The 17,122-nt window shown below is 43.0% G+C and overlaps 1 protein-coding gene across 6 annotated transcripts in view; it reads left to right on the forward strand.

Moving 5' to 3' along the window:
- The window catches only part of GPATCH8 (G-patch domain containing 8), a 57,677-nt gene that overhangs the window by 34,110 nt on the left and 6,445 nt on the right, over positions 1-17,122 (forward strand). For 4 of the 6 annotated variants that reach the window (XR_014230412.1, XM_082332129.1, XM_082332133.1 and 1 more), the window contains 4 exons: positions 2,846-2,913; positions 3,391-3,477; positions 7,368-7,511; positions 16,713-16,843. Coding sequence is in view for 5 of the 6 variants with exons in the window: in XM_082332129.1 (XP_082188255.1) it covers positions 2,846-2,913; positions 3,391-3,477; positions 7,368-7,511; positions 16,713-16,843 (430 nt within the window). In the remaining variant the exon portion in view is untranslated. Of the gene's footprint in view, positions 1-698; positions 744-2,845; positions 2,914-3,390; positions 3,478-7,367; positions 7,512-16,712; positions 16,844-17,122 lie in introns of all 6 variants that reach the window. The other 2 variants (XM_082332131.1, XM_082332132.1) reach the window with 2 other exon arrangements.

Raw genomic sequence — 17,122 nt, forward strand, 5'->3', positions numbered from 1 at the left:
CAGCGGGGTGAGAGCTGGCCCTTTGGCAACAGAGAGCCCCTTCCTTTCCCTCGGCCGTAGCGGCTTTCCGAGGACACGGAGCGAGGCTCCCGCGGCCCCGACGGCCCGGCGCTTTGCCCGGCAGCGTGTCCCGCTGCCCCGGCCGGAGCCGCGGTGGCGGGGATGGGCCCTGCTGCCCGTGGCCGCGTTACGTGCTCGGAGCGCTCGGGCTTGGCGCTGGGCGGCTGCGCTGGCCGGCTGCCGTGGTATTTCATTCGTAATGAAATAATGGTTAAATTTAAAACAAAGGCATCGCTTTTTACGTTGAATATTCTCCTCTTACCTGAAAACAGAGCTCCTTTTGACCCAAAATATTTGTAATTGCCTTAAGGTCCTGATTTGTTGCCTTTCTAAACTGCCTGCTTAAATGTGCCTCAGCGCCGCTTTCAAACTGGGCCGTCACCAGGAGCTCCACCTCTTCCAGCGCCCAGAAATTTCAGGTTGCGAGCGCAGCTCTGAAAACAAATAACAACTGCTCAAAATCTACCCGCTCCCTGGTTCCACAGGGCGAAGCATGGTGATGGGGTGGAGGGGTGAGGAAGAAGCCTCATATTATTATTATTTTTTTTTTTTTTAACCCATCCTACCTGCCTACTACAAACGGCCTATTTTCTGCCCCTAATGGTTTCTGCCTAACAAATGGTGTTTCTTTTTTACAGCGTTATGATCCTGGACTTGTTGTGGTGATGGTAAACTTAGCAGTGGTAATTTTTTATTTTCAGACTGAATTACTCCTTTTGTCATCAGTGCACCAATATGTTAGGCTTACTTTCTCTGTTGTAGCCATCATCCTTCTGCTTGGTCTTTCATTTTCCTTTCCTTTCCTTTCTTTATGCACACTTGTCTGATCCTTGTTCATTAAAGGGTATTGCTAAGAAGGGATGTTTCTGTTTGTGTTAGAACTGCCAAAATCAGTTTAAACATAAATTTCTAATACTGTCCAAACTTGATTTTTTTTTCCCCAACACGATGGGCACTAGCACTTGCTACTGCAATTTCCAAATAGATTTAAAAAACAAAACAAAACAAAACCAAACCAAAAAACTTTGACTGCCTTAGAAGGCAAAAGTACTGATGCATTGTTTGTACGCAGGGGTTTACCAGGGCAATGAGGCTGCGATGAATGATCTCGATTGCTGGAGAAACACAATTAAAAAAGAAAAAAACCAAACAAAACAAAAAGAAAAAAGCTTGAAAAAAAAATTCCTATCAGTTGTTGGCACTTGCTGCCAGCCATTCCATTTGGGTTCGCCGCTTACCAGTAAATCCCTGGCTGAGACGTTATGAAAGTGATATTGCACTTAGGAAGTCATTTTTATAACCTGTCTTTAATTTGGTCCTTTTGCTAAAAATTGCAGTCACTGCTTACTTTATTATACCATTGGGCGTAAGAGAAACACTTTCAAACGGAGAACACTTAAAATACCCAAACGAAAGCTCGATTCAAAATATTATTTTGGATCAGCGTGATAACTGTTTTTGGACTCGGTGGATATATGCCCATCAAATTTATGGGCGTATACACAAAACCATAAAGTGATTAATTAAGCGGACTTGTTTCTGAAAGCAAAACACATGCCTCTGTACTTTAAGAGTTAAAAAGAGACAGGTCTGGCCAGCGTGGGTTCCCTTTGAGGACTCCGTGGAGTCCGAGATCTGCGGGCTGTCGTTTTGCAGGAGTCGGCGAAAGCTGCTATTGGAGAGGAGAGGAGGCGATGCCTACACAGGTTTTCTGAGGCAGTTTTAAAGACTTTAACCTTTTGCGCATGTGGATGGCAATGGAATATTTCTGGCATGATTAAAACCTGTAGATCTTTTAGCCCAAAGGTATAATATATGTGTATGTGTGTATAACAAAACAGTTGTTTACGCCAAACCAAGAGCAATAATAAGGGAAGTAAACATTCTGTTTTTTTACTCAAGGTATGCACCGGATAAGGTAAGTACTTTTTCAGTGGGCTTACATCACAACGAACAGCGCGAGTTGTGATGTAAAAATAAAAATAATAATAATTTAAAACAAAAGCTGTGGTAGTAAAGTGCTTGTCTGCCCCATTTTGCTTTGTTTGGCTGGTTATGAGTGGATTAAAGATATGTTTTAAAAAAAAAAAAAAATCTCCAGCATAGTTTGATTAGTTCAAAGTCAATTTTCTTCGCAACTAGTCCTTTTCACAGCTTACAGATGACGGAGCGAGTGCTAGAGCATCTCTCCGCGGGGGCCGGGGAAGCAGGTGCTCGACCACCTGGCCTGGACCGGGCGGGCGTTTGGGTGAAAGGAGCTTGGCTTCTGCGCCACGCTTCTCCGTCAGCTTTCCGTACTCTTGGGAAGGGCCAAAAGTGGGCGGGAGGGAGGCTTCCACATCTTCTACAGGAAAGTGCTAATCAATTATTAATGCGGTAGAGCAGTAAAATGTATTTAATAGCTTTTTCACTTGCATCAGAAGATGAGGAGAATGTATTGCCTGATGTGGAAGCGTTGAGGAGAAGGCTGATCTCTCAAGCCCTGTTGACAGCCCTGCCCTAGGACTTGTCACGGTTGAACATTAACCACGAGTATGTTTTACGTGACCAGTTAATGTTCAGAAAATACCGTTTATCGGTACTCAGGGTGCATTTAACTGTAACCGGTTTGGAGCTGAGAAGCAGGTTTGGCTGTAAGCTGTGAGAATGGCTTGTGTTTGGTTCACTGTAGCTTTCTGGTCTCTGCACTCCAAGGCAAGATCTCTAACCACCCAAACCCAATGTGTAAAGCGAGCTGTGGCGACGGTCCGGCCGCTGACCGCCTCTGTGTGTGTTCCTCTTACAGGGAGGACGGATCCCATCCCTATCGTCGTCAAGTACGATGTCATGGGCATGGGGCGGATGGAAATGGAGGTAAGCTCGCCCGTCTCTGGCTCCTGCCCTGCACCCTGTCACTCCTTGCATGGCTCCCGGGGAGTTGATAGGGAAGAAATTTAATAGTGAAAATTTGCACATCAAAGGTAAAGAAAAACTGGCTCTTAAATCTACACAGTAAGAAAACTCTTCTTCAAAACGCGTGCTCTGTTTTCCCCGGGTACCCGAGCTCTGAGGTCTGGATGCTATCTGAAATTCACTTCTGCAAAGCCGAGGCTGCTGCCAGCAGTGGACGGGCCTGCCGCGAGCCTCCGTCTCGGAAGGATTAATGAACCGTTTTGCATGTGGGTTACGCTGTGGGATGACAAAAGAGGGAAAGTGAAATACAGTATGCGAAGATTCTGTTTCAAACCTCATCTTTTTAAAATTACACGTTCTGGCAGTCTCAGTAGTGCAAAGTATTTATGGGACAAATTGCATCTCTCTCTTTTTTTTTTTTTTTTTTTTTTAAAAAAGCTTGACTACGCCGAAGATGCCACTGAGCGGAGGCGTGTACTGGAGGTGGAGAAAGAAGACACCGAGGAGCTGAGGCAGAAGTACAAGGTACTGAAACGGGGGCATTAGCATCAAAGTTCCCGTGGGCTGAATGGGAGGGGAGACGTTCTGATAGGACAGAGCTCTTCTCGTTAGGCTGCGGTAATGTTAGTTGGAATTAAGTATTCTTGGGTTTTGTCATTGTTGAGATTATTTATATTTTAATGAACTGGTTATTCACTTCCTGGAATTAATCTTGATGATTGTTTAGCTGCTTAGGAGCGACAGGATAGCAGCAGGCCTTTCTCTGGGTGCTTTGCTCCTGTTCTGGAAAGAACAGTCCTAGGGTAAGCAAAACATTTCCTTCCCTAGACCCAGGGCTGCCAAATTTTTCTAGTGAACCTGCCACGTTGTCAGCACAAAATCTGCAGATGCAAATGTTAGATGGGCAGTTATCAGCTGGAAGCGGCGTAGATCTGCTGTTTTTACTGAGCAAGCAGTAAGTAGTGCATTATCATATTGTTGCATAAATCCCGCTTGCTTTGGAATGGTAGGACGTGGCTCCAGTTTTGAGAAATCGATGGGCTGTATCTCTTTGGAAGAATTTCTCAGGCAGCGTTAAAAAAACCCCACACATATATTCTGTATTTCCACAGGGTTTAGAAAACCTGTGGGGTTTTTTTGTAAGCCAAAGACTTATCTTTTTAATGATAAAAATGGGCCATCGTGTTGGCGTTGAGCATGACATGTTGGAGCATACTTGGATTAGCTGTAACTGAGTTCTCTGTGGAGACATGGTCTTTGCTAGTCCTTTAATCCACTCTCCTGCTTACCAGCCTGTGAAGTACATCAAGTCTTAGGAAAGCCTGCTTGTTTAATTGTCCTGAGATTTGAGAAGTACCGGGGTTGAAGAAGAGCCCTAGATACCAGAATAAAGTGCCAGTTTTGCATAAATTTTAATTCTTTGAGGAATAATGGAAAAGTAGTTTCAATTCCATTAAAGTTAAACATAACCACGGCAAATCTAAAATTGCATTTCACCGGTTCAACAATTAATACTGCAGGCAGTTTATTCAGCTACAAAAATTTATAGCCTCCTTTCCTGATTTTTTTTTTTTTTTTCCTTCTTGAGACCTTGACTTGCTTGGCAAGTGAATTGCTGGTATATTTGTTCATTTAAAAATAAAAGCCATTGTAATTACTTTTAAAGCTAATTATTAGTTTGGAGCTGAAGGCAGTTAATGATCTCTTCTGGCACACTTTAAAGTACAAGTGTGCTCTTAAATGGGCTTATGCAGCCGCTGCCGAACAGTTCCTCTACGTCCAGGTGCACGTTCTCCTTGAAGATATTTCTCCTTTTTGTTGTTTTTAATCTCCTGCTGGGCGGCATGCTGCTCGCACGCTACAAAGGGAAGGTTTGGCCCTGACATTGGCCGTTCTCCGGCAGCGTGCGGCCAAAAGCCTGGATCCCTTTCTGCAGCAAGCCCCCAGCTGCGATGCTGGGCATCTTCAGACAGCAGCTGTCGAGCACAAAGTATTTCTTCATTGCGGAGTGATTGGTGGGAGCTCTTGTGTGAATTGCACGTAATGATGTTTTGTCTCAGGTCTGCAACGCGATTTATGGTAAAGTTCTTGGGTTTTGCAATTGTCTTTTCAAATGCGGTTGAACGCGCAGTGCTCTCACCGTTTTGTCTTCCTGCCGTTATTCGGCACGGATTTTTTTTTCTTTCAGGAACTCTGTGGAGCAGTAGCAGTCTCTCCCAACTCAGATGTGTTTTTATTAGCATGCTTTATTGTTAGGCTCTTGCATTTCTGTATTAGTCTGTGAAAATCTCTGCAAGCGTAATGTTTTTCATTGCTCCGCAGGAGTCCATTATGTAATTGCCAACTGTGGCCGCATCCTGATTAGCCATTCAGTGAGCCTCAAAGGAATTTCAGATAACTCTGCAACCAAGAAGCAAGCAAGAAATGTTCTTTAATTCCCTTCTTTTGTATAGATTCTGGTCACTCAAATGGCTGTGTTTTCATTGTTTGGCCACAGGATGCTTTCTAAAAAAAAAAACAAAACCTACGCGTGGTGCAGGAAGCTTGTTTAGGGTTTCAGAGGAACCTGAAATGTCATTGTTCTGTGGATCTCACGCTGCTCTGTTTCCCTTTCTTGTCTTCCTGGGGACCTGCTTCAGGCTCAAACCTCTAGCTAGTTTAGTTGATTTTTTTCTTTTTTTCTTCTTCTTAACAAGGGCCTCCCCTAATAGATGGAAGCAGGAACTTGAAATAGATTATTTTGTTATTTAGAAGGTGAACAGTGCTTTAAATTGAAAAAAACCTTTTAGCTGTAGAATTTTTCAGATATTCCCCCCCCGCCTTTGAAATTGTTTACGTGAATCTTGCGTTATAGAAAGCATGCTCAGCAATATTATTTTAATGTAATTTTGGTGTGGTAACTGGGAGATAAACCATATTGCCTTGAACAAGATCTTAAATAAAAAGAAAAAAAGCTTTCATAGTATATCTTCTTTAAATGTTTGCTAGCTCCTCTTGCAAATGCAAGGGAATTTCCCATAAGAAGTTTGTATTGAAGACAGAAACTCTTAAACTCTTAAGTGGTTTTTCTCAAATGTTAGGCTAGTTTTTCTTACATGATTTCTCATTATTCCAGTTGAAATGCATATGGTAAATAGCTCTATGGGGTATGCTGGTGTTAGTACAGGGTACTTTGTCATACAGCCTTTGTGGCCTTTTTTTTTTTTTACTATGCATCAGCGTAAGTGCTTCCATCTTGTTAAAGTAAACCTTCCCCAGCTTGCTTCTAAAAAGTGGCGATGTTTTATTAATTTTGCCGGTGGGATTGTAATTGAAACGCCCTGGCTAGAGGAAGAAGATGCTTAGCTCTGAGATTAGGGTGCGTTTCAGAGCCCCCCCCGGCTGCTGAGCCCCCCAGCTCTGCATCGGCTGCGGCTCTGCCCTGGGGACGGGGCTCCGGAGCAGCGCTGCCTCGCTTCCAGGCACTGGGACTTCAAGCCATTACAGCCACTTGAGGGACTGGGATTTCCACCGAGTCCCAGAGCCTTTTGCCACTGCTAATCCAAAAGCTGCTACTTTTCCTTGTAGCGGAAGAGGGGAGGACATGACCATCGCCAATTTAGACACTTCACCTTTGCTTGGAGGTTTGGCTTTGCACCTATACAAACGTTGAATTATCTAAGGGAAAAAAAATACTGTCTGCAACCTGTAAGGCGATCTCTCTCCCTCTCTTTTATTAAATGGCAACTGCCTGTACCCACTCCCCGTGTAATCACTGTATTTGAGCTCAGCTTAATGGGCAGCATTGTTCCTGGGAAGATTTCACCGACTGAAAAATTACACTGAAGTGAAATAGGCTCAGTGGTTTCGGAACTGTGCTTTCCCAGCCGCGGATCTGTGTTCCTCCCTATTGAATTGCAGACAAACTGAGATCAAGCAGACATCTGTTAGCACTCAAAATGGAGGAAGTATCAGCATTTGAAGTTCTAAGATTCTGTTCCAAAAGCAGTGATCTTCCTTGGTGCGATGTGTATTTTGCGCATCTTATGCGAGCAGGCAGCTGCCAGTTTGTTTATGTGTTAGCTTGAGGCTTTGAACCTCTCTCTTTATCTCAGACGATCCAGCAGGCTCTCCTCTTGCAGCCCCAACTGCCTTCCTGCCATCAGCACTAGATTTTTTTGGTTTTTTTAAGCAGTCTCCTTTTACTGATGACAAGATTATGTTCTGTCTATGTTAGGAAACTGGGTCAGGGCTAGGTTGGTAGTATTGCAAAGTTATCCTTCGTACCTTTTAATTTGCAAAGACTGGTCAGCTTAATAAATATAATCATCAGTGTACACTAAGGTTTTCCTTAAAGGCCTAGTTCATCGTCTTCCAGTTTGTTTTCCAAGATGTTTAACAGAAGTGGTTTTTTCTTTTTTTTGTTAATTTTGCAGGATTATGTTGATAAAGAAAAGGCAATTGCCAAGGCTTTGGAAGACCTCAGAGCAAACTTCTACTGTGAACTCTGTGACAAGCAGTATCAAAAGCATCAAGAGTTTGACAACCACATAAACTCTTACGATCATGCTCACAAGCAGGTAAACAAGTGCTGATAGCACAGTTCATCAATTTTATATTCGTTGCAGCAGTCTTGTTTGTGGTTAATACTTTGAACTTCCCCAGTGTATCAGTTTTCCTTATAGCCCCAGGGATAGGTGTTTTATGTCACTGGTTAAGATTCTTATGCTCACCATACATTTAAAAAAACCCCAAAACAACAAACAAAAAACCCGACTCGCTGTTGGCATCAAGGAGCCCAGTTTTGAATGGGCTGCTGCTGAACTGGGAAGAGTACAGATGGATATGAATGGCTCCTAGTTTGCATCAGCTTTTAATATAGCACGACTTTGGAGAGTGATGATACGCCACGTGTGCGCATTTTAATACTTTAGTCTGTGTTCTGTCAAGTTACTGAAAGCAGACTAGGAAATAATGGGCTGTGTCAAAGGAATCGTAAAAAAGGAGCACTTTCCAAATTCCGTAACCCTCAGGAGAAGGTGGATTCAGAATCTGTGTGGAACTGGCTTTGGTCCCAAGGTAGGGATGTACCGTAGTATCTACGTGATAGTTCATGCTGCGCAGTAAATAATAACAGTTCACGTTTTAGCCTGGTCTATTTGACCATTCGAAGCTGCTAAATGAGATGTAAATGTACAGTAGATAGCAGTGTTGTGCTCATCTAGAGATGAAATTGCTCAAAGGAGGTTTTTTGATATTCCTAGTCATAAATTCTAACAATACAATCATTAAAATGCTGATAACTTCCAGAGGATGTGCTGTAGAGTACTAGATCTTGCAAAATAGCAGTGAAGCAACAGCTTAAAAACAAGAATATGGCATTGCAGAGTATGATTTTTTTGTGTATTAAGTATAGGGTATGATAGTTCAAGGTAAATTCACTCAGGGAGTCTCAACAGGAAATCTGACGGCAGGGCAGTTTCTGTTTGAGTATTGTGGTGAACTGTGGTTTTATAGAATTAAGAGCAGAAATTCATTCATTTACTTTGTATTGGGAAAACGGGCTGCTTCGGCCGAGCTGGTGCAGAGTCGTGATACCTGATAGCAGTGTACTTCATCTAAAGTTTTCCATCGACTTGGTTGACACTTGAGTGCAATTCCATGCATCTGTTTAGGAGGTGGAAGGACCTGTTTGTGTCACATTCTTACAGCCTGGTGATGCAGTATGATTATGTCAACTCCTGTTTCAAACCCTTGGGTGATTAATAGGGGGAGTGACGTGAGGTTGGCAAGGCTGAGAGTTTTTTCTAGCATCTAGAGATGCTGTGGAAGAAGAAACAAAGCAACCACCCCTCGTTGGTATAAAAGGAGTCATCAGTAGGGGTGCAAGAAGAGTGACCTGAAAGAAAAATGTCTTGGGAACGCACAGGGTGGCGTAATCTTCTCATCGGTAGAAAGAATTTGGGGGTTGCTTGGTACTGCTGATTATTTGTAAATGAATTGATGTTCTTGGATAATTTGCAGTAACTTCAGGCAGGCTTTGGAGAAAATGAGCCTTCAAACTCTCCCTACATCACTCAGCATTAATTTCTAGTTACACAGGGATTTAAACAAAGAAGCAATCATGCTTTGCTTACGGAAAAAATTGCTTGCCCAGCTTTATGTCGTGCTGCAATGTGTGTCACCCTGTTGGGTCGGTGTTCAGTAAGTGAACTTGAAACTACCTAGAAATAATGAAGGTAAATTTGCATAAGTAACACAATCTCAGTTCTGTTGTTCATTACCGCTCAAGATAGGCTCGGTTCTAACAGTCTATTTGAAATTTTAAGGTAGTTTAAAAAAAAAATGCTCTGCTTTTCATAATATGTTACACATTGATGTTTCATGTTTTGCCTCTTTGGACAAGAAGGCAAGGTTACATAAAGGCTAACATAAATTTTTTGAGGAAAAACATAAAGTTTTCGTAAAAGTAGGCTAATCAGTAGGCTTTCTTGGAAAGATGAGACATTACGGTATCCTAGATAATTACAGCAAACCAGCTTGGTATATATAATCTGCAATGTTTTGTCTTCTCAGCGGTAATTCTTGAGGCAACAGTGCTTCAGTTTTGCCTTTTTCTTAGCTCGTTGAACAGATTTCCACGGGATCATTTTTGCTTTTAAGTATTTTTAGTTACACGTACCCACGACGTTGAAGTGTTTGCTTATTCCTTCTGTGGCTCAGCGAGCATTAGGCTGTCCCTGTAAATAGATGTTCCATCCTCAGATCCCTTTCTGCTCCCGAGTTATAAAGACACTGTCTTGTATTCCAGGAAGGAACTCAGGATTATTGCGAAACAGGGACCATAGGTAAGTGTATTGATCCCTACCGGATAAATTTTGGACCCACCAAACAATTAAAGGGGAGGTTTTATTGTTGTTATTTCCTGACTATACTGGTTTGATATAGCATTCGGATATGTCTGAATCAACCTCAACACCAAGTTTCTATCCAAAAGGCAGTATTTCTAGATTACCTTGACTGGGAAAATAATCTTCAATTTATTATCACAAACCATTGGCCTGTTTAAGTCATTGTATTTTAAACATCTTGTTGGAGGCGTGCAATGTTGTTCTCTAGATTTTTTTTTTTTTTTTTTTTTTAAATTAGGTTGATACTTGCAATGAGAAGTGCAGATGTTTTGAAGAACAGTAACCCTATCTAGTCACCAAATGGTCAGTCCCTCTCAGGGAAGCCAGAGGGCTAAAAGCAACTTGAGTTCATACCGATGGCACTGCAAGAGGAAAAATAAACTCAGTTCTCTTCAAGCTCCTTCAGTGAGCAACTGAAAAAGGCCGTAACCATAGATGCCATAACTTTTTGTACCCTGGAAAGCTACTGATATCTTTAATGGGTTTTTTTAGCTGTAAGATCTTGAACCTTGCAACTAGAAGGACTGGTGGCTTATGAAGGACCCCTGCCTCTGATGTTGCACAGTCCTGACTGTCAACAGAGTAATAATAATCAACAGACAAATGCGAAAGGCGGCAAACGTAGAAAAAAGCTTCTGCAGCTAGCGAGGAACTTGGGTAGTGAAGATGGACCCAGTGTATTTTTGTGCTGCTTTCCTGCAGCTATGTGATGGCCAGATGCTCGAGAGCTCCCACGGTCCCAGAAAACTCCGGACTTAGTGGGAATGTATCCTTAGGGCATGACATCCGCATGGGCCCTTAATTCGGTTTTGGGGTTTGACATCAAGATAGAATACTTCATGGTAGATTTGCGTGAAGATGAACGTGAGTCACCTTATCTGGGGTTGTACCCAGTTTGTGTGTTCTTATCAAATAAACCTAATGTGTATTGCCCGTCACTTAGAGCAGCTTGCAAAAGTTGGTACGATTGGAATTATCTTACGTGTAAGTAACGTAGCATTTACAGTCAGCTTTTATTGCGTTTTTTACTGCGTCTAAGAACTAACTTACAGAATCTCGTATACGGTCACCTCTTTCCCGCTAGCATGCCTGATGAAGGGTTGAGCTGTTTACTGAGTCACTGACCCAACAGAATAAAACCTTCTGAATTCCATGTGAAAAACAAACGTGTTCCTCTGTGAACTTTTGCCGGGTGAACTGTGAGAACGCTAACCAGTACTGAAATGCAGGTTTTGATGTAGCTTTCATTTTATTTATTTCTAAATGTGTGGCATTTTGGAGGTGTAGGTGATTAATTCTGCATAGATTCTCTTTATAAAAGGACAAAGGGAATGTATTTCCATAAAAAAGTTCTTTGGGAAAGAGGGTGGAACGAAGAACTGAAGCTATAGATCTACAGTTCTCTTCATGCCCTAATTATCTGGATCTTTGCTTCTAATGCCGAGGGGGAGGGATCTGTTAATGCACAATAAAATTACCAACACAGCCACTGCTGTGGTTGATGAGTACTCTAAATCCAAACCCTGAACTTTGTGGTTTGGGGAGAATTGGACTTGTGCTTCCCGAAAACTTGTATCTTCAAGCACAGCTTGAATGTAGAAGACGGAAGAGAGAATCTCCAAGATCCTTGGAGCTACCTGGGAGGCTTTTCTACTCTAGCAGCGCTTTACCCTCAAAAAAGCCACGGTAGTTTTCGTAATGCAGTTTTAGGTGCTCGTTTGCTGATGGCAAACACATTTGGAGAAGAGCACTTATACATGGAGAGAGTCCAATAAAATAAGTCTTCAGCGTGCAAGGCCTGGACATTATGATTACAAGCGACTTTAGCCTCCTGAAGGGCAGGCAGACTCGGGTCGCTGGGTATCTGTGTTGCGTTAATGCATGGTATATTTTCCTAAGTTGAAAATGAGGTGTCAGGGAAGAAATTAAGATGAAATAAAACTGCAGTTGCGTGCCATTTCCCCTCTGCTCTTTTCACTTCATCTACGAGCGTGCAAAGAATGTTGATTACCAAAAATAAGCAGGGCTTGTGTTCTCACTTATATAAAATTACAAAGGTTGCCATCCTTTGAGCTCATATTTAGCTAATGGTGTAGTTCGCTCCCAGAAGCTTTTGTGGCAAAGAATTGAGCATACGTCAAAAGTTCAGAAAGCCAGAAATCTGCTGGCATGTAATGAAAAGTACATTATTATTTTATTTAATAGGAATTGGCAGAGAGACCTGAGAACAATAGCAGGGGAGGAGTAGGCTCTAATGGGATTGTGCTGTCACATCGGCTGCCTCCTGTCTCAAGCCAGCGCAGGAATCTCGCTGTACGTGGATCCAGTCTGTCCCTCTTTCCTGAACACAACGTTTGTCGTGAAAGCCTCGGATCTCCGGGTCTAGTAAAGCAGTGCAGCAGAGTGCTTCTTGTATTCTGAGAATAACACGATCTCTTTCTGCTCTGCAATTTTAGGCAAAGAATGCCTCTCGCATGGGCCTCGGGTCAGCAAAATTGCATGGCTTTGTCAACTTAAATTGAGAAAATTCATTCGCTGCTGGTCCTGAACCTGAAAAGTGATGCTCTCCGGTTCAGTACCGGGGAGCTCTCACCTCCACACCATCTCACCGGCAGAATTCCATGCGCTATTGCCACAGCGTGCGCTGAGTTTTTTGCTGTTATGACAGCTTCTGAATCCTGATTGTCCCCCTTTTATTTAACCACCTTCACGTGTCTGTGATGGGCTCTCTCTAGAGCTTTTAAATGATGCCGGAGCGCAGCTTATTTAAGCCAATTCGAAGAGAATTGTAAGGTAATGGCGTTGTATGCCAGTTTGGCACACCTGAGCTATGCAGCGATCGGGAGATAATCCATTACCGTAGCCTCTTTGCGCTGGAGTACTGAGGTAGCTGCAGATTTTACAGAAAACCTGTTCTTTAAGAGCTGGATTTGCACTCCCATGGAAATTGAGAGACTTCTTAGTAATTTTCTTAGAAACAAGGCTGCAAACTTAAAATACTATTCTTTGTTACAAAGCTGAGGTGGGCGGCAGCTATTAATAAAACACAATACCAAGCTGAAGGAAGGCTTGAGGTAGTGAAGTACTGCTTCTAGCCCGCAGAAATCTGGATGAACTTTATTTAAGTGCTAGTGATTTGTGTCCTTATTTGCTGGTCGCTGGGCTTACTGATGTGGCCCTTCTTATAGCTGAAGTAATAAACCAGCAGAATAATATTTCTTGGCTTCATGGTCACTATCATCCTACGGTTTGTAAATGCGTTGCTGCTTAGATAAACCTTCTGCTTCCTCGGAAAACACTCTGCCTATGAATTAAAGATGCTTCCTAATTTTTAAATCCTATAGTAGCATGAAGCTATATGTTTGATTTAATATAGGTTGGTGGCTCTGATCCTGTTGAAGAAATTATAGTGTTGCTGAGCACCATGGGAAGACTTAAAAAGGCTGGTTTCACCCCAAGAAGATGGGTTCCCAGGGCTCCTTTACCTTAGTTGGTGGGGAGAAGCTCCCTGAGGATGACCGAGTGGCTGCGTTAAATTCTTGTTTAAATGCCGTGGCTGTGCCGGGGGGGAAGGGGCAGCTGTGCGACTCGCCTCCCGCGGCCGTCCGGCCTCTGCGAGCACCCGCACGTATGGGCAGTCCGAAAAGTAATTTAGAGATTTTGGAGGATGAGAATAATAAACGCTTGCCTAAGGATTAGATGGAAATTTCTGTAGTGTAAGCCTAGCTTAAATATCGATTTAGTTCAAATAGCTTTCTAGGAAGGCTGAGACCTGGAGTGTGCTGAAAAGCATTTCATTGCTTCGATAGACTCCTTTTACTAGTGTGAAATTGTACTTCAAGCTTTTAATTGCTTCACCCCAGTTGGGTTTGGGGGGAGGAAGGTAGGCAGAGCGGTAGGTAACCGGTTCTTTGCGTGGATAAATGGCTGGATTCAGCTAGGCACTTGAAGCGATGGCGAGGTAAGGGTTACTCTGCCAGGATATTTAGAAAGGTTCTGGCTATTTTAAAAGTTCAGTGCTAATCAGCTGCCTGCAAACGTAGCCTTCTGCATCTATTCCTGTAGTGATTTGTTTTTACAGATGAGCAGTCTGGTCTTCTCTCGTCCCTCCTTCCCCTACCCCAGTTGCGTTTATGTAAGATTATGCAGTCCAGCCAGGCTTCTTGGAACTTGGCTCCTTGCAACCTTGGGAGATCATTTCTGATGACAGGTGCATCGTTTTAGGTCAGGCAAAGATGCTGAGCTACGTTATGTTCCATATTTTACATTCCCAAGGAGACGGCATGGTGCAGTCGTGGAGCTTTTCTATCCTATACTCACCCAGCAAGACCCTTCTTCCTTCTGGCCCCCGTGCGACAAAAAGAAACTCAGCCTTGAGATCTCTTAGTCCTTTGTAAAGTCAGCTTTGTAAAATCAGACCAACTTTGCCACGATCTCGGGAGCAGTAGATTCTCAGCAGTCTTGAAAGCATGGTTAGTGGTTTATCACGTTAAAAGGCACAGATCGCAGCGTAGCTAGGTGTTGCCCTGAATTGCACGTCCCGGAGTTGCGGTGCCTCGGGACAGTTCATTTGCTTCATCACCTCTAATTTACAAGTGTTGGGAGTGGGAGGTTTGGGGGAGCAGAGACACACAAAGGTCAGCATTTAAAGAAATGGGCATTTAATTCTGTTTTCATTAAAATTGTCCGTTGTAATGAAGGCAGGATTGCACCGTGGGCAGCTGCATCGTTACCAACTGCCTTTGAGCCCGTTTTGTTTCCCGGGGAGACGTTTAAGGCCGTGTCTGGGGGGCGGAGGTGGGTTTCTGAGTGCACCATTGCACCTTCCTCTTTCAAGTAAAAGGTCACAGTTCATTTCTGTTGTAAATAGCTGGGTCATATTTTTTTCCAAATGGATGAGTGATCTAGAGACTTGGCATCAAACCCCAGTGAAATAGTTTTGTCAGCTGTTGGTGACTTTAACTTCCTGGAGCATTTTAGATACGCTTTTTAAATCAGCATGAAAAAGCTGATAGCATTGCTTAGTCCATTTTTTCTTTTTTTTTTTTTTCCCCCTCCCTCTTGGAAAAAAAATTACTATTCAACATGTAACATACACCACAAAACCCTTGAGCCCTTTACTTGTCCTGGTGAAAGTAGCTCTGTTATTCCAGGTGGGATCATTGCTGTGTCTGTGCGTGTACGTGTGTTCCTCCTCCTGCTCCAGGCTCCCTAAGCTCGGTCCCGTAGCTTCGCTGCCTCAGCTCCTTCTCCGTAGAATAGCTCGCAGACACACCGAGAGCCTGTGTAGTAATGCTTGCTTTTTATTTTTTTTTCTCTCTTCCACTCTTGTTATATTTTTACTTTCTTTTTTTCTTTGTGATGTGACGTTTTCAGCTGATGTATTGAAAGCAAACCCTTCTAATTTTGGAGTCCAGATCACAAGAGTGAGTTTCTTTATACTAGTGTCTATAGCTGTATTTTTTTTGTGTGTCCTCCCCTCTCATTTTGGTAACGCTCAACCACATTTAGTAAGTAGGATTAGGTAAGAGAATCCTCTGTCTTGTCAAATCTTCCCCTTTTTCCACAAAGCAATGTTCTCTTTACATTGGGCCAACTTAATTCCTCTAATTTGAACTCTAGGTTAGTTTTCAGATCCACTGTTTCTGCGTGTACCGGTCTGACTCTGCTCCGTTAAAGAGGCAGAGCCAGCCAGCCAGAAGGTCTATTTAGAATTCACCGATGAGTTGTACATCTTGTACGAGGATTTTTCTAAAGTGACTACTGCTTTGAGTACCGTTAGTCTTTCAGGCCCTTCATGACATGCCTGAAAAACATGAAGCTTTTTCAAAAGCTGGGTACCTGATGCTTTCTGGAATTGGGCCTTTCGAAAGGGTTTCAAATTGTGCACCGAAAAAGAAAAATTAATCCCTTAGGATGGTAGAGGTCTGTCTTTGCTGCTTTCTGTTACTGAAACTTCTGTATAGCACTCTAAAACAAAAAGCCTTGTGAATTTTCTCATGTATTCAAAGGAGAAACAGCAGCCTCTTTTCCTAGTGCTTTGAGACAAGGGCTTTCAAAAATTTTCTGAAGTCTCGGATGTTCGATTTCTATTAGGATTGGATATCTAGATTTCCTCAGTGATGTTACGATGTTTGAAATTCCTTGGGTTTGCTTCCTCACACAATAAGATTTCTGGGGAACTTAGTGTTTCTGCCCTCTAAAATATGAAACCCCCAAAGACCCCACTGCATTTAGAGCATTTTGTTTCTTGAGAGACCGCTCAGAACTACTGTCAGGAAAGCAAGTAACTGTTTGTGGTGTATGTTGTATTATTTATTTGCTTACCGGAATCATCTGCATGGGATTTTTGGCACCTTCTCCAATGTAATTTGTACATTGCTTTTGTAAGATGTAATACCTGGGTAACTCTCGTGCACCAGCTAATCCCTTTCTGTTCTTTGGCCCATGCTATTAAGACTTCTGTCATGCACTGTTTGTCAAGTACATTTGCACCCTGCAAGAGCAGCAAACAGTCTTTTTTTTTTTTTTCTTTTCCTTTTCCTTCCAGAATTTGCTTGTTGCTTTGAAATCAGCTTTATTGTACATGCTAACGAAAACCAGTAATGTTGATTGGAAATGCATAGGCGCAGACTTGAAGTCATAGCCAAAAGTGATCAACAGTTGTCTTTTCATTTAGCTACTGGGAGGATGGCAATGTGCTCCATTTGGTTTGTTGAGCTAAGATGCTGTTGCTCCATCCTAGCTCAATAAATGTGACCGGGGAGGGGCTTTACGGCGTACTTTCCAGCGCTACAGCAAAGAGACGCTTTCGGACGCTTAACCACAAACCGCTTTAATCTAATCTGTTTCTGCTTTCTTTTGCCTCAGAGGTTGAAGGATCTCAAGCAAAGAGAATTTGCTCGCAATGTCTCTTCAAGATCACGTAAAGATGAAAGGAAGCAGGAGAAAGCCCTCCGGCGTCTGCACGAACTGGCTGAACAGCGGAGACAGCCTGAATGGTGAGTACAGGGGATCCCTGAGCACCCTCGGAGCGTGCGTGCGGGAGGCCTGCCTGGGACTGCCGCCCTTTGCTGCGCTGGCATTCTTGCTCCTGTGATCCTGCGCAAGGTTTGAGGGCAAGGCTTCATGCTTAAGTTTGGCCTCACGTTGTGGTTTCGGTAGGAGCGAACTCACTAGAATGGTAGTCCAGGGCATCCCCAAATTGCCTTATCCAGCAATACTCCATTATTTACTATTATTAAAAAATTCAAATGGCTATATAACGTTATTTTAATGCA

This window comes from Platalea leucorodia, assembly GCF_965183815.1.
Source record: "Platalea leucorodia genome assembly, chromosome: 22".
Taxonomy (NCBI): Eukaryota; Metazoa; Chordata; class Aves; order Pelecaniformes; family Threskiornithidae; genus Platalea; species Platalea leucorodia.